This window comes from Odontesthes bonariensis, chromosome 15, assembly GCF_027942865.1.
Source record: "Odontesthes bonariensis isolate fOdoBon6 chromosome 15, fOdoBon6.hap1, whole genome shotgun sequence".
Lineage (NCBI taxonomy): Eukaryota > Metazoa > Chordata > Actinopteri > Atheriniformes > Atherinopsidae > Odontesthes > Odontesthes bonariensis.
The window spans coordinates 15,679,066-15,694,989 of NC_134520.1; the positions used below are offsets into that span (position 1 = coordinate 15,679,066).

A 15,924-nucleotide genomic window follows, 5' to 3' on the forward strand; every position below is an offset into this window, starting at 1 on the left:
TGTCCTGAAAGTCAGCTTAGGATGTCACCAGAGCCATTTTTCTCGCAGTAAAAGACAGCCGTGAGAGGGTTTGCTTATTAAGACGCGATAGCTAAACATCCGATCATCCATGTGCATCAACAGACACTTTGTACCACAAGACAAGCAATGCTGGGAACAACCCTCTACTTTTACTGCATGGCTAGTTCAATCTGAGATACTAACACCTCAGCACAAATCACTTCAGCACAGGAGGACAGTCGATTATCCTGATTACACTTCCTTTGAAAACATTTAGGAGGCAAAGACACAAACTATGAGTTGGGAGGAAGTTTTATGGAGAGGTATGTGAAGTGAGACTAACCGCGACAAAAACAAACACAAATAACAAATAAGTTCAGATCATGTAAACAGAAAATCATTGTGCATTTCTCGAGTGTGTGCTTATTCTGTCATTGTTGATGCTGCTGCTGAGATAAAATGTGCCCATTACAGGAAAATCATAACTACATTAGTAGAATAATATCAATTATGAAAATTAGAACAATGATATTATCATCAACAACCAAAAATACAAACATTTAATTAATGAAAACCACTCTTGCCCGACAATAACACATATCAGTTCATATTTTTTTGAAGAAAAAAAAAGAAAAAAAATCAATCCTGCCACAGGATAAGAGTTTCTGAATGAGGGTGTTCTCTCCCCGTCTGAGTCAACAGCTGCGTATCCTCGTAATGTATGATCAGCTTGATACAATGGTGGGGTCGTGGTGGGGCAGAGCTGAATGAAGAGGGAAATCTTGATTGCACCTGGATTCCACCCACCAGGGTACGTGCCGGTTTTGGGAAAGTCAGGCTCTGGGCAGGTTCAGGCTCTCACTGTTCTCGGGCCCTCTCGATGGAGCCCCCGCAGGCGAGGAGAAGAGGAGAGGAGATCCTTCCTGCTGCTGCTGGAGGCCCTCTTAAGCTCTTACACCCATTTTACAGGCGTTGGGATGCGGGGCCTTGAGGGGAGTCCTGCTTTCCAGGGGGATCCCCAGGGGCTGTGTGGCACGACACACCATCCACAGAGAGGAGGAGGAGGAGGAGCGAGGGAAGGAAGAGGGTAATGCAAGACGCACCGGGGTGAATGGGGGGGAGGGAGGTTGAGATAAAGGGAGGATGAAAAAGTAAAATAAAAGATAAAAAAAAAATCACACACTCATCGTCATGTTGGGTGAATACTGTAAAGAGAGAGAAGAGAGACGAGAGAAAAGATAAGCCAATACTATATTAAATTTGTTATTCTACAGTTTTAGATGAAAGAATTACAACTGCTTGAATCAAATGCCATTTCCAGAACACCAGCCGTTTACAGCAAACATTACACCCAGCAGTTAACTCTCTTTCCTTCTTTTTTTTTTTTTTTTTTTTTGTTACATGCGAGTAAACCAAGCAGGCAGCCCAAGGAGAAAATGTTAAAGAGTTTCAGTTCATCACAGTTTATCGCCTCATCTCTCTCCATGCATCAGGGAAAACATATTGCGTGTTTTTGTACATGCGTGTGCTTGGGCATGCTGCGTTTCCGTGTTTGAGTTAGGCCGAGCTTGCATACGACAGAAAACGACAAAAAAAAAGCACTAAATTTGTTCAGCCAGATTGGAAAACTGTGGAGATTTTGTGGCAGGTGCGAGTAAAATATTAGACAGCTCTGTCTCAATTCTCTTTTTAGATCAGTGTGAAAGCTAGATTTACAAGTATATACTTCAACCTAACAGCCCTATTAACCTATTAGACCTGAAAGATTTTGAACACGTACCCCTTAGCAAATTTAGAACCAAGTGTTGCCATGGTAACAACAGTAGACACGACTTACTATTCATTCATTCATTCATTCATTTTCTATGCCCACTTATTCCAATTCAGGGTCGCGGGTGGGGGGCTGGAGCCTATCCCAGCTGTCATTGGGCGAGAGGCAGGGTTCACCCTGAACAGGTCGCCGGTCCCTCACAGAGCCACACAGAGATAAAAAAACGAGACACACAACCATGCACGCTCACACTCACTCCCAGGGACAACTTAGAGTCACCAATTAACCTGACATGCGTGTCTTTGGATGGTGCGAGGAAGCCGGAGTACCCGGAGAGAACCCACGCATACACGGGGAGAAAATAAACGAATAAATGAAAATAAAAACAACAACAAACAAATTTCAAAAGCCTCAGACCAAAACCAGGAATCCTAAAGTAAATTTTCCAATCAATAACAAGTGTTTTCATCTTTCAGTTTCTTATGGCTCAGCAATCTTTTTAATACATTAAAGTTTTGGTACTATACAACCCTGGACAGATTTCCCCATATTGGGGATGCCTTAAAAATTCTAACAGGCAGAAATCTTGGGAATGTGTCCAATTTTTGACATAGAGCTCTATTGGTAGCGACGGTAATCCTGTGGGAAATGCTCTTCTTTGAAGTGAAAATGCTAGTCTCTGCAACGGAAAGGCTATGAATGCTATTTTACTGAAAGGAACCACAGACATTAGCCACCTGACAAGACCATTTTGCTAAGTATACTAACCATATTCATCTGCATATTCCATTGCTTAACAGGCCAAGGCTGACCGTAAGGAAGCTCAGCTGTCACATGAAATGGTGGATTACCCTGTGGACCATTATGAGGGCATTTCAGTTCGGTGGTCTCTGCATTTTATGTGGATTTATCATAGATGGATAACACTGTGACAACACTTTGCCGTGAAATTACAAGTGAAGACTATGAAGCATTGAAAAAAATGCCCCTGTGGTTCAAGTTAAACTTGTATAGGTTCAGTTGGGTATTTCTTCAGCCTCTTTCACCTATTGGTCGAGCCCAATAGGCGAAAAAAAGATGTCCTCGTGAGCCTGCCCTCAGGCAGGAAGCCTCAATCTTCCTCTGGTTGTGAGTACTTGTGTGTGAACGTTCAGGTTGTAACAGCAATTTGTAATTTTATATCAACATATGCAACTGCTTCAGTTACAATGCCCTGAAATCTTCCTGTTGATAACATACTGCTTGCAGAGATCTACGCTGTATAGGCGTCATTTTGCCTAGCAGTGGGAGAGGGATTAAAAAAATTATAATAATCCATTTAAAATTCCTTTTTTTTTCAGGAATCTTTCAAACCGAAACTGAACAAACTACAAAAGGCAGATGTTGTATTGAGCTGTGTTGTGGTATGGTACTCACACTTTCACTTTGGAATGGGTTTAAAAAGTTGCCTGCCATCTCGCCGTCATCCCGCGGAGTGCCGGGAGGATTGTTCATGCCTGCCATATTATTGGGAGAATTCTACAGCACAAATAAAAGAAACCAATAAGACGGATGGACTTCCATAGAGAGAGAAATGTGTCCTGTGTACAGACACATAGTCAGTCAGTCTTACCTTTGGCAACCCATCCATGTCACCAGAGCCTGCGATTAGAAACAGAATGAGAAAAAACATTTACATTAGCCGAATCTCAGCTCACCTCTGCTGCTAATTCAGTGCCAGAAAAGGATATCCAGTTCAAGTGGAAGCAACCTGCCCCCTCACAAGTAATGGCCTTTAATTAAGCTATTTGTTTCAGATACAGATGGGCAATAATTTCACTGGCTTCACCGATCCTGTCTCACACATCTACAGGATCGATTGGCCTGCTCACTGCCCCACTAATCTGTTTTAGCTTTGATCAATAGAAAGTTGGAGGAGAACACTTCCTGAATCTGCCATCAGAGGGCAGAGTCTTACTTCCACAAGCCTGAGATCAAAGAAAGCAGCAGGTCTCAGTGAATATTTTCAGGAAGTGCCAGCTACAAACAATGGGACTCACCTAGTGATCCGTTCATATGATGCTGCTCCATGGCACCCATTCCACCCATGGGCCCATCAGGACCCGGTCCCATAGGGAACTAAAGGAAAGCAATCATTTTCTTTAATATAGTTCAATTGTTAGACTCACAAATTTGCCTCAGGGGGTCTCAACAACATCGACAGAAAGTCTCAGTTTCTTTTCAGGATTTTCTAACGTGACTTGGTAACACATTACACATTAAAAAATACCTTCAAGCGAGTCAAACGTAGACTACAAGCACTTACATTCGGTCTATTTCCACCTGGACCGATGGGGTTCATCATTGTGTAGATGTTTTCACTTGAATTTGTGGAATCTATGAAACAAGAGCAGTACGACGGTTGAAATGGGAAGACTGTAACGCTGGTCACAGCAGCAGATAAACTTTCACACTGATACCCCTGGCTGTTTTCAGAACAAGCGTGCAAGTTTTGGGAGAAAAAAATCATTAAATGGTGGGGAATGGTGACAACTGGGGAGAAAATGAAGGCAAAGGTCTGTCTTTCACTTGACATTGTTGCACCTGCCGACATGTGCGTAATGTAAGTACGTAATGTTAGCGAATCTGTCTATCGAGCAGACCGCTCACTGCTCTCTGCAATGTCTGACAAAAGAAACTCAGAATCCCTTATTCCTTTGATAAGGAAATTAGATATGGACACCCTGGCAACACCCGGTACATGCTGTGTCTTGGTGTGTGTGTGTGTGTGTGTGTGTGCGTTTCCTGAAAATATTGAGAAGGACGAGGTGACCTTGCTCTGACACTGCAGACAGGACGTTGCAGATGAGAAAGATGAAATAAAAACAAATCAAAAGACAAGAGTTAGAAATGGATACAGCATGTGCAAGGTGCTGGGGAAGCCTCGCCCGTCAGTGTCTCTGAATGTCGCTGGTGTTGTCGTGACTGAAAGAGGGGGAGCAAGAGTGAGGTGTGCATCTTTGTGGGAGATTTGTGCGTGTGTATGTGTGAGCGCACACTCTTGGCGACTGCAGTGGAAATATGTTTTTTTTTTCCCTCCCAGTGTACGTGTGAGCAGTGCTGCGAAAAGGTTGCCCCGCAACATATCACAATGGAGTTATGTATATAAATAATAAATGGGGGAAATAAAAAGAGGCTCTGCACAGGCCAACAGGAACAGAGCATCTACAGGATATCAGCTCATAGTGTTTTGTTCTCAGCCAATCCTCCACAGAGACAGTTTATTGATGGGTCAAAGCTGAGATGATTCAGTCTGTTGATTGCAGACCAACATGCCTCTGCTTCCCTTCAAAGCAGGTGTCTCAACTATGATAACACACAGCGAACAACACTGGAATATTTTTTTTACCAAACGTCTTAAGTGAAAAATGGAGATTTTCATGAAAAAAAAAGAAAAAAAAAAAAGATTAGAGGCGGATCTCTGTGTGGGAAAACCGATTTGATGTTTGTTAGATAGACCCTCCTTCAGTGAAGTTGGATAAAAGACGAAATCAAAAGGCCAACTGAAGCATATAACTCACCTCCGGGGCTAGGCATGATGGGAGTTCCTGGTGGGCCGCCTCCCCCTGGAGGGCCCTGAGGGGTGAGAGCAAGAGAAGCAGAGACTTTGAGTGCTTAGTGCATCTAGATGGCAGCGTGCCTGTTAGATATCACAGCATGACAGGTAATTTATGGCCCGCGGTCGAACACGAGTTCATGACAGGACACTTACCACGTAGTTGCCTGGAGATGAAGATGAATAAGCTATCTGCGGAGGGGAGAGAAAACATGAGGCACAGTTATCCCAAACACAGTCAGGCATACTGGAAAGAAGATGTGAGAGAACATGACTCACTGAGTTGGTGTTGGGGTTCGGCCATGGACCTCTTCCACCAGGACCCCTGGGGAAACCAACCAGAGAGAAAAGGAGAAAGAAATTAGAGGATTTCTGTCATATACCACAGTTTCATGTATCACAGCAGCTGCTTCTCATTGCCTACATGTCTCTTTTGATTATTTGAATGCTAGGTTTTTATCATAAACTCAATCTATAAAATGTTGTTGACAATTATTCTTAAGAAATGAATGAATGAATGAATAAAATATTACATGTTGGTAACATAGCACTAAAGCTATGGGTACAAACATTCCTAATTTATCATAACCAATGACACCATAAAGCAGTTACCCAACTTTTCCAGTTCAGCTTTTATTCAACGTTTTATTGTCCATGGACAATAAAAGTTTTTAAGAAAAATCCAACAGGAGAATCCCTACTTTAAGATTAGAATTAAACTAAACCATATCTTCTTCTACATTTCCTCAAACTCTCCAACAGTCTGTCAACTCATTTCTATTTTCTTTTTAGTTGTTGTTTGCTTATTTAGTTAATTTTTCTTCATAATCTATACTACAGCAATACCATTTCCCCTTTGGGACTTAATAAAGTTTTATTCAATTCAGTTAAATATTTCAAAAGAAAATTATATCTCACAGTTTCCTCTTAATTTTTTCTTGTTGAAGGTCACTTGCAGTCTCACCAGTGGCTGCTTTTACAGGTATGCGCTTCATTCTGGTTCTGCATGATCTGAGTACAGCCTTCAACAACTGATCACAGACTTTAACAGACAGGCAGAGGTACAGGAGGGCGTCTATGTCAAAGCTTTGAAGTGGTTTTCAAGTATTTCAAACAGGGTGTGCTGTGTCTATCGACAACCATCTCTTTTCATCTGCACGCATAAAGTATGGTGTGCGTCATTGGGTCAATTCTAGGTCTGATATTATTTTCCCAATACCTCCAACCTCTGAGACATGCCATCTGTAGCATCGATGCTTGTTTTCTTTTTTAAACAGATGGCACTCTGTTGTAGCACTAAATACCAAAATTACCCTGACAACATTCTGAGTTCTCTGCATGCCAATGTGATGAATAAAAGAAAAAGAAAAAATGACCTACAGCTTAAAACCAGTAAAACTGAGAAACTGGTAATTAGCTCAGAGCACAGGTCGGGTCTGTCCTGGAATCACTAAAGAAATGCTCGGAAGCAAATGAGTCTCTCCGTTGTTTTTTCTCTTAAGTCTGAAACGTGGCAGACAAAAAGATCTCTGTTTGTTCATCTTTCTTCTTTCTGAGAAAATATACTGGGCAGTTCATGTACACTGACACAGAAGACTGTTTCACATCAGCCATCCTGGTGGGCTTGAGGAGGTGCCTTTAAGCACTTCTCAGTCACCATATCATGTCCGCACAGATTTAAGACAAATGGTCTGCGATCGGCATGACACATGTTGAGCTGGATGAAAATCAGTACGGGAGGAGGGCCAGATGGAATCTGCCAGACCAAACGAAACATAGCATCACAGACTGGTCTTAACTTTTAAGCAGAACAACAAAAAAAATAAAAATAGGCTCAATCTCGTTTTTATCGTCTTGAAAATACTGAAGTACAACCCTCTATAAACCCCCCCAACCTGAGCCCGTCGGTTGAGTTCTTTCTGTTGATGCGTAGTTCTTCTTCCATTATTGTTGAAAAGTGAGAGCTCAAGTGGGATTTGTTGGATTTTTCTTTCTGATACTTATGTCTCTGCAAAGCACTGTGACTTGTTTGTGAATGATGAGTAAATAACATATACATAACCCAGGGGACCTTTGGTTCCTGCTATGCAGGCTTTTGCTGCATCTCCAGATTTAAAGGAACCGACCTGGCGAATAAAATGTTTCTAAGCCAATAACAGCTGCTAAACTACACAAACAAGATCTAGAAAAAAAAGGGTGGATTTTCGTTTTAGCGATCCTTATTTTTTTTTTCAAAACAAAAAGAATACAGAGAGATAAATAGAGTTTTTCTTCAGTCTACTAACATGTTCATGCCTGGCATCCCTGGCCCCATGGAGTTTGGAGGAGGCCTCATTCCACCGCCATAGTTCTGCACACAGAGATGGACACATAATCAGTACAGAGTCTCACACCAGCTCAGTCTAAAGCAGGGATCTGAAACTCCGGTCCTCGAGGGCCGCTGTCCTGCAGGTTTTCGATGTTTTCCCTGCTCCAACTCACCTGATTCAGATTCAATGGATCTCTTCAAAAGATTGTTAAATTCTGCACAAACCGGCTAATGAGACATCGATCTGAATCAGGTGAGTTGGAGCAGGGAAAACATCGAAAACCTGCAGGACAGCGGCCCTCGAGGACCGGAGTTTCAGATCCCTGGTCTAAAGGTTTGAATCTTAAGAAGGTCAGCAACGATTATGTCTACCACTAACGAGTGTTTAATTAAGTTCATGCATGAGTGTGTGTGGGCTGGTGGGAGTGGGCTGTGTGTGAAAATGGACAGCTGCGTGTGTGCGGGTGTATGCCTCTGTGTAGTCAGTATATGCTGTGTGTTCATACCCTTCTCTGTGTACTTGCATGTATGTTTTCATGGCTGCCCAGTGGGCGGGATTGGCTGCTGCTATACTGTATGTACGTGTGTGTGGGAGTAGGTGGGCAGGCCACAGAGCGTCTCTACTCAGAGGAAGAGTTTTGTTCAGCAGATGATTACACTTGTCGAGCAGATGCCACACCAGCTGCTGGAGCGCTCGCTGCCAAAGTCACCGAGCCAGGGTGGCACGGAGAGGGGCTGAAGGGCATAGGAAAAGTGTGTGCCTTTGTGTCCTTGTGTGAGGTGATGCAGTAGTGTGCAGTGGCAGGGTGAGGAGTGAGGCAGCTGTCTGGTAATGGTAATTTGAAAGAACACTGTTCTTTGAGCTTCTTATGTACTACAATAAATCACATTTACTAAAACGAGAGTGATAAAGGGCATGCTGCCAACTCTGGCTCTCTTTTTGGGAAAATGTGTCGGTGGTGACTTGCTCATAGCAGCATGAGTGTTCGGCCTCTGTTTGTCTCTCGAGGTGGGAGTCCGCAAGCAGCTTTCAACATGTAGAAATGAAGTTAGCGGAGGGTCAGCTCTGGTCAGAGCCAAGCTAATTATCAGAGCGCCTCTGACATTTAAAGGCAAAGTTATGGGGCCGGCAAAACCAAAATTTCTCTTCCCCAGAGGAATGTTTATAAGCTGCTGGTTTGACATTATAGCTGTTTTTATGGAAGCCCTTAATGAAGGGCAACCAAACATTGGGCTTGCTCATAAACTAACAGTTCGAGCACCAAATGTTGCTTTGAGGCAGCAGTTGCACAGTGGATTGGTAGTATAGTGCTGAGGGATACCGCTCCATGTTGTAACTTGCTCTAGTAACATCGCTGTTTTGTTCTGTATGACTTCCATGTCCTTTCCTTTGTTATAACCTACCTGTGGGCCCATGCCTCCCATGCCTCTGGGGGGATTCATTCTCATTGGACCTCCCATGTTTGGATGTCCTGTTTCGGTACACAGAGCACATTAAGATGGCAGCACAATTCTGTTCAACAACTATTCTGTTAATAAGGGAGAACATCTTTATACTCAGGAGCAAATATAAGATGTCTTCACAAGGTGAAAGGTTTGTCTGTACCTTGAGGTCTGGTGGGGTCCAGGCTGTTTGGAAGTAGGGGCTGTGACCCGGGGATGCTCCCAGGAGGCTGATTTGGCATACGAAGGGCGGGTCTTGGGCCACCTGGGTACCGCGGAGACATGAAAGGCTGCAAAAAGGATGGAAACGGCACATGATTATTTTTCCATATTTCTATTCTTTAAATGAATGAATGAATGAAGTAGGTGTAAATTCAATAAAAAAATTAACTACCGAAACATCAGAATCATAAGCATCTAATTATCTCATTCATCGCAGCTCAAACAGTCAAAAATCTTCAGCAAGATGTGAGTGTCTCCAAATTATGTAGAAATGTCTTATATTGTTTTGTTTTTTTTTACATTTCAGTACAGGCTGTAGCGGGGGGATACATTTTGGATGGAAAGACGAAGGAAGCATGGAAACAGGCAGAATCTGTAGTTGTGAATATAAAAAATATTTCAATCTAATTTGAAAAGAAATGATAGAAGTGCCGCAAAAACAATAAATCTGTAATAGAATAAGAATATGAATGCAGTGATGGGAGGTGGGACTTCTCTAAAAGCTCACAAAGTGCCCACAAAGATAAAAAAAAAGACTGTGTAGCTTTTGTCCACACTAGTAACTTGTCGCCAGAGGAGACTAATCTGGTGTTTTCTGATCAAGTTGTAGACAAAGTCTTGCATTTAGCTTTGTTTCAATGTTGCAGGTTCAAAACGTGGTTGTGCACCCGTACTTTTAAGAGCAGGACATGCTGTAGTGAAACAGCGAAAACAACTCAGAAATTTCTTTAACAGATTTACTTTTTTTCACGTGGCAGCACTGTCATTCCATGGTTCATTAGTATAAAAACACCAATGCTAAAATAAACCTCACCTTCACAGTTATACTGACAGTAATAATTCATAGAGAGGTTTTGTCATTTCACTGTTGTCCATGGACATAAAATTGAGATGTAATGACAGTGAGCACTGCACATATGAACACCACAGTGTGCATGTCTCAGCCTGCCGAAGTCATTATCAGCTCTGCATCAATTTCAACTTCGAATTCTAGTTTAATAACTTCCCATCCCAGTCCAGTCCCACCCTTTTCTTGGTGTTTTAAGATGGACAAATGTTTAAATGAGATACCTCTCTATACCTTTTGGGTAACTTTTGGGCTTTCAAATGAATCTCTCTTAAATAAATATTGGAATCATTCTAAGATCGTGATGTTAATTCACATTTTAACTCAGGATATGTCTGTTTCATTACCTGCACAAATCTGCTGTTCAGAAACAAGAATACCACCGTCTAAAGCAGATCAGATTTTTCTCACATTACCGGCTAACTGTTGGTCTCCATAAGCCCTGCTTCCATTTCTAGGTAGCGAAATAAGGCAGAAAGGATCAAGAGAACCTGGCTCACTGCATCTGTCCTGCTATCTGTTGGGGCTACAACCTTGTATTCCAGCAGGGGGAGCTATTGTGTCGAAGAATAATGTGCTGCTGTTGCGTATGTTATGTTTCCCATGAGGGAGGGGCCTGTCATGACTTCTTGGAAAGTAAGACCTCAGGTGGTAAAAGCCATTAGGAAAAAGGTAGATAAGTGACAGATAAGTGAGGGTTACACACAAACACGCAAGACAGAGGGAAGACTGGGAGATGCAGGAGAAAAACAGCAAAAACACAGGGAAGCTCAACGAGAGCATATAATAGTTATACAGGCTAACACAAAACATCTCGGGTGTGCCTATTTTGTGCAGCTCCACCGTCTCCGCTTTACCAGAGAGCATCTCTAAAAGGACTCTGATCATGTAGTTCGATTTCTAACAGAGACTTCAGAAACATGCGGTATGTTCGAGCAGAGCGGGGACAAGAACAGGCTGGCCGGGACACATATGCAGAGCCAGCACACAACTAGTGAATAATGTAAAGCATCACAGACAGATGGTTTGCAGAATCACCTATGAGAGTACACTGCTGCAACTACAAATACGCACATGCACTGAGCCATATTTCAGTGTCAGATGATCAGAATTAGTTTTGAACTTGATCCAACTGTTTTAGTATCAAGGGGTAGGAGCATGCTGATTTGAAGGCTGACTGGATAAGAGGTGTGTGTGTCGTGGAGCATGAACTGCAGAATAATGTACAGATCATCTTCACACAGAGATAAGCACAGACGACACAGATACAACAGGAGATAGCGTTTCAGGGGTAATTATATTCTGCATGTTTAGCGTGTCAGTGTGTTTGCGTGTGTGTGTTTGGGGCAAGTGGAGGACGACTTATATAATTATAATAAGTGTAAAGGGAGAGGACAGACTTACTACATAGTGTTTTCTTTCTCTACACTCTCCTCTCTCCTCCTTTGACCATGTTGCGGTGGGTTTGTGCACAAAGAGCAGAACAGTGTCAGGCTGTGCTGCAATATTAATGGTCTATTGATGGACTATGGGATGGTGAGTGCTGGGCTGAGGGAGAGGGGAGGCCCTCCAGATGCACCTCCGCTCCTTACAGCTGGGCCAACACAGCTAAATTATTCATCCAATCCACAACGGTGGATGCGGCATGTCCTGTCTGCAGTCTGAACACTGCTGTTATGTGAGTGAGTGTCGGCTGAGAGAGCTGAGAGGGAATGGAAGGGAAGTAACTGTTTCCGTCTTACCTGCCCATGAGGTCCCATCATGGGATTGCTGGGGTTGTGTGGAGGGGGCTGTGTGTGAGGGGAAGGCTGAGATCCTGGAGGACCCTGGAAAACACAAGATATGAAGATATCAGTGGCGTGCAACAAGAATGTATCAGCTGCTGCCCAAAGCTGCTTGAGAGTGAAAAACAACAACTAACTTACAATAAACCCCTTTTAATACGGCACGACGAACAGAACAGCTTTGACATCCACCCTTGAATATTTGCCGTCAACTTGACACAACAGAAGTATTTAGAATTTTGTCAATTTGTGAAACCGAGTTCACTAAGAATAAAAAGCAGTTTAGACTCACCTTGCTGTTATTTAGAAGTTTCTGAAACTTGTTTAGGCTAAAGGTTGCCACCAAAGCAGTTTAACTAAATCAGACCACGACCGACACATTTACCTGCTCATGACATGAGTATCATCAGATGTCTAATGATGCAGCAACCAATCGCAACAGAGTAGAGTCCCTCTAAACCCTCTAAAGGCTAATCTATATCCAACCATCCAACACTGATGGTCTAGTATATGTGGACATGAGTAGAAATTCTTGTTTGAAACGAGCAGATTCAGGAGCTTAGAACTATCTCTGGTATCTGCAAGACACCTGGTTGTTTATTACCAAACTACTATTTTCCTATTTGATCCCAGCAAACTGTATATATCATGTTCTGCCACTTGCACATTCTAACCAGGTGTAATCCTTCCCATAAACCAGAGGCTTTCCAGATGTGACAGATGAGCTACATGGTGAGTAAAAAATTAAAAAAAGTGTTTCTCACATTGGTACTATGTGTATTCCAGCATTTTACACTTGTATTAAAATGTGACTGACATTGCTGTTGAAAAAAAGACTGAGAGGTGCTTGTGGACCTTCAGCTGATCCATCTACCGTTCACTGAAGCCTCATCAGAAATGATCTCCATGGAAGGGTGGCTGTCAAGAAGTCTTTCTTATGGAAGGGAAACAAAGAGAAAAGGCTGAAGAATGGCAAATGACTCAACAACTGGACTGAAAATCAGTGGCAACCAGTCTTATGGAGGGATGAATCCTCCCCAGATCCTAGACCTCAGCAATATTAAAGCAGTGTGGAATCATCTTGACAGAGAACAGAACAAAAGGCAGCCAACAGCCAAAGAAGAGCTTTGGAAAGTCCTTCAAGAAGCCAGGAGAAATATTCCTGAAGACTACTTAAAGAAATGACAAGAAAACCTGTCTAACAGGGTTCAGACTGTGTTGAAAAATAAAGACCAAATACTGACTTTCAAGCTTATTAGAAATGAATAAACCCTGTTTTTGCTCCATATACTGTATTTCCATGAATATTTTCACCTTTTCCAGTTTAGTTTTTTTAAAGAAATGAGGAGTGGCTCGAGACTTTTGCACAGCATTGAGTTAATTCACAATCTAAGTGAAACTTTAAAGACAAAGCTTTGAGGAAGTGTGAGAGGCAGGGTCATATGATTCTTTTTTTTAAAGGTAGGAATGGGGGTGGGCAATATTTATATCACAATGGAATTCAACATTCAATTGTTTTTGAATTGGCTCTATATGAATGAATTGGATTATTTTATAAATAATTATGATTACAATGAATTGAATTCCAATTGGCTTGAATTGGACTTTATTATCTAAGTGCCTTGAGATGACATTTGTTGTATTTGGCAAAAGCAAAGCATACCAGTCGAGGGGTACTGGGGTGGCCAGTCCATTCCATGTTTACTGAGGATTCATGAAGCTGCTTTTATGCTGGAAGGAGATTCACAAACATTTAGCCGCTATTTCTAGGGTCAACATCTAAAGTGGGACAACCCTGGTAGGAATTTGGTATTGAGACTTGTAATAGCGAGCAAAAGAGCAATCATAAAATATTGATAAACTCAGAACTGTGTACAGTGGATGAGAGCACAGACATAATTCATGATACACATGTGATGAAAATGATCATTTTCTCTTTAAGAATTCAGAAATAAAAACGTCATGTGACGCAGTTCGAGTCACATCAATGTAATTTTAGTTCTACATGACGGACTTCTTTCTCCTCAAAAGCTTTATTTCAGTTGCGACACATGTAAAATGTAGATCCCTCATGTTCTCCTGTAAGTTTTGTGGAAAAAGGCTGAACTTTGTTTGGTGTGAAGCATGAATACCTGTAAGTTCAAGATTTAGTTTTATCTATGGTATCTACTGACTAACCCTAACCCTTGACAGGAAACATTGAGAGAATGTTTTTTTCTAGACGTTTGTGATCAAAACAACACCTGGAACACAAGTGGCTGCTATGAAAGATACAAGACAATTAAGCTAAATAGATAGTGTGGCACTGACATGCACCAGGAGGCAGGAAACCAAACTCCAGATTGTAAGGAAGTGATCATTTGCAAACATGTTGCTTTAACTTGATGAGCTGATATAAATTAATAGAACTTGGTCTTTGTGAATTTCTTTCTGCCCCGGTGGTCAAAATGAGAGAAAAACAGCCAGCAAATGCAGCATGTCCAATTTACATATGTAGCCTATAATTACCGCACAACTATCACATCTAATCTGTTAGACCAACTGGGAGTGCATATAATAAGATTTGTCACTGACATTTCCAAAGGGCCGCACTGATTTTCATGTACAGGAATTGTTAATTGCCAGGATGAGGTCAGATCAATTCATGACGACCGCTGTGATTAACATTCAATTACAGTATGGTTGCCAAAGGATAATTCAGGGTAATTCTAACATGGTATTATTTTTCTCAATTCCACTATGATGACACTCGATCCAGTTTGCCAGAGTTTAAGCCATCCAAACACAAAATCAAGCGCCAAAGCAAGCTTAATTCTGGTCTGTCTCACGCTACAAAGAAACTCCAAATATTTAAACGCAATCAAACATCATTATGGCAGTGAAACAAAAGCCCAGACCTAAAAACGGCTCAAATGACTCTGTCACTTAAACAAACTCTAATTCGACCAACGATCGGCAAAAACTACACTTTCAGTTTGTATTTGGACAGGGACTCTCAACTTTTCCAAAATGAAACAGAAACAGAAAAAAAGAAAAAAAGAAGAGTGCTCCACTGAAGCGACACAGTGGTGAACTCTAACCTCTGTGACCCCTCCTACAGTAACCTCATCTGACTCCGGCAGCCACGTCAGTGGAGGCCTGTTACAAACTGAACATCAATACAGAGGAAGAGGACCACCCACTGCAAGACCGGGCTTATCTACTCGTCTGCCAGAGACTCTGTCAAGCCCTTTGCTATCAGGTTACGTTGCAGGTGTGTGAGTATGCGTGTGACTTGAGAGGTGATGAGTGCAAATATGAGATTATTTCACAGCTGAGAGCAGGATCTTCTTCTCTCCAGTGTTGAGTGTGTGTTATAGCAGGTCTGTAACTCACATCATGGTGAAAAGGTGAGGGATTAGAGGATTACCCATGTGCAGCATAACCTCAGACCTACACACAGGCAGGCGAGCATCCCTGGTAAATATTGTTAATACTAATATGCAGATATAGATCCATGACCACACACACACACACGCTGCTTCTATTGATTTATTGTTTAACTTTATGAACTGACATCACTCGATTAGTCCACTCATTATTCCCCAAGAAATTATAGGAGACAATTTTCAAATCAATAGTAATAAATACATATTTTAGGTGTATAGGCATCCGTGCATGTCTGCCCAAGGTAAAAAATACGCAGATGTTTGATGAAAAACAAACAGAAAATGAGCTTTTCACAATTATCTGATGCTATAAGTTGTGTTTGGAGAAAATAAGAGGCGCTAGTAGCTAATGTGTTGCTGTTCCCGTGCACATGAGATCAGACCTTTTACGTCGGAGTGACCACAGATGACTTTTAAAAACAATCAAAGGAAAACCGCTCTTAGTCATTTGTAGGTGGAAACTTTGGTGAACTCGTGGCAAAAATGGCTTGCTTCTTCACCTGCGTGTATGCATTGAGCAGGCAGC

General features: G+C 42.0%; 1 protein-coding gene across 2 annotated transcripts in view; it reads right to left on the reverse strand.

The window, feature by feature from the left end:
* Positions 1–296: 296 nt before the first annotated feature.
* The window catches only part of ssbp4 (single stranded DNA binding protein 4), an 85,777-nt gene continuing 70,149 nt past the window's right edge, over positions 297–15,924 (reverse strand). Inside the window, exons 6-17 of one of the 2 annotated variants that reach the window (XM_075485178.1) lie at positions 11,929–12,012; positions 9,281–9,407; positions 9,079–9,146; positions 7,652–7,716; positions 5,646–5,691; positions 5,523–5,558; positions 5,332–5,386; positions 4,077–4,147; positions 3,811–3,889; positions 3,384–3,412; positions 3,188–3,289; positions 297–1,025 (exon numbers count right to left, since the gene is read on the reverse strand). In XM_075485178.1, the coding sequence (XP_075341293.1) occupies positions 945–1,025; positions 3,188–3,289; positions 3,384–3,412; positions 3,811–3,889; positions 4,077–4,147; positions 5,332–5,386; positions 5,523–5,558; positions 5,646–5,691; positions 7,652–7,716; positions 9,079–9,146; positions 9,281–9,407; positions 11,929–12,012 (843 nt within the window). In that variant the 3' untranslated portion in view covers positions 297–944. Of the gene's footprint in view, positions 1,206–3,187; positions 3,290–3,383; positions 3,413–3,810; positions 3,890–4,076; positions 4,148–5,331; positions 5,387–5,522; positions 5,559–5,645; positions 5,692–7,651; positions 7,717–9,078; positions 9,147–9,280; positions 9,408–11,928; positions 12,013–15,924 lie in introns of both variants that reach the window. The other variant, XM_075485179.1, reaches the window with a different exon arrangement.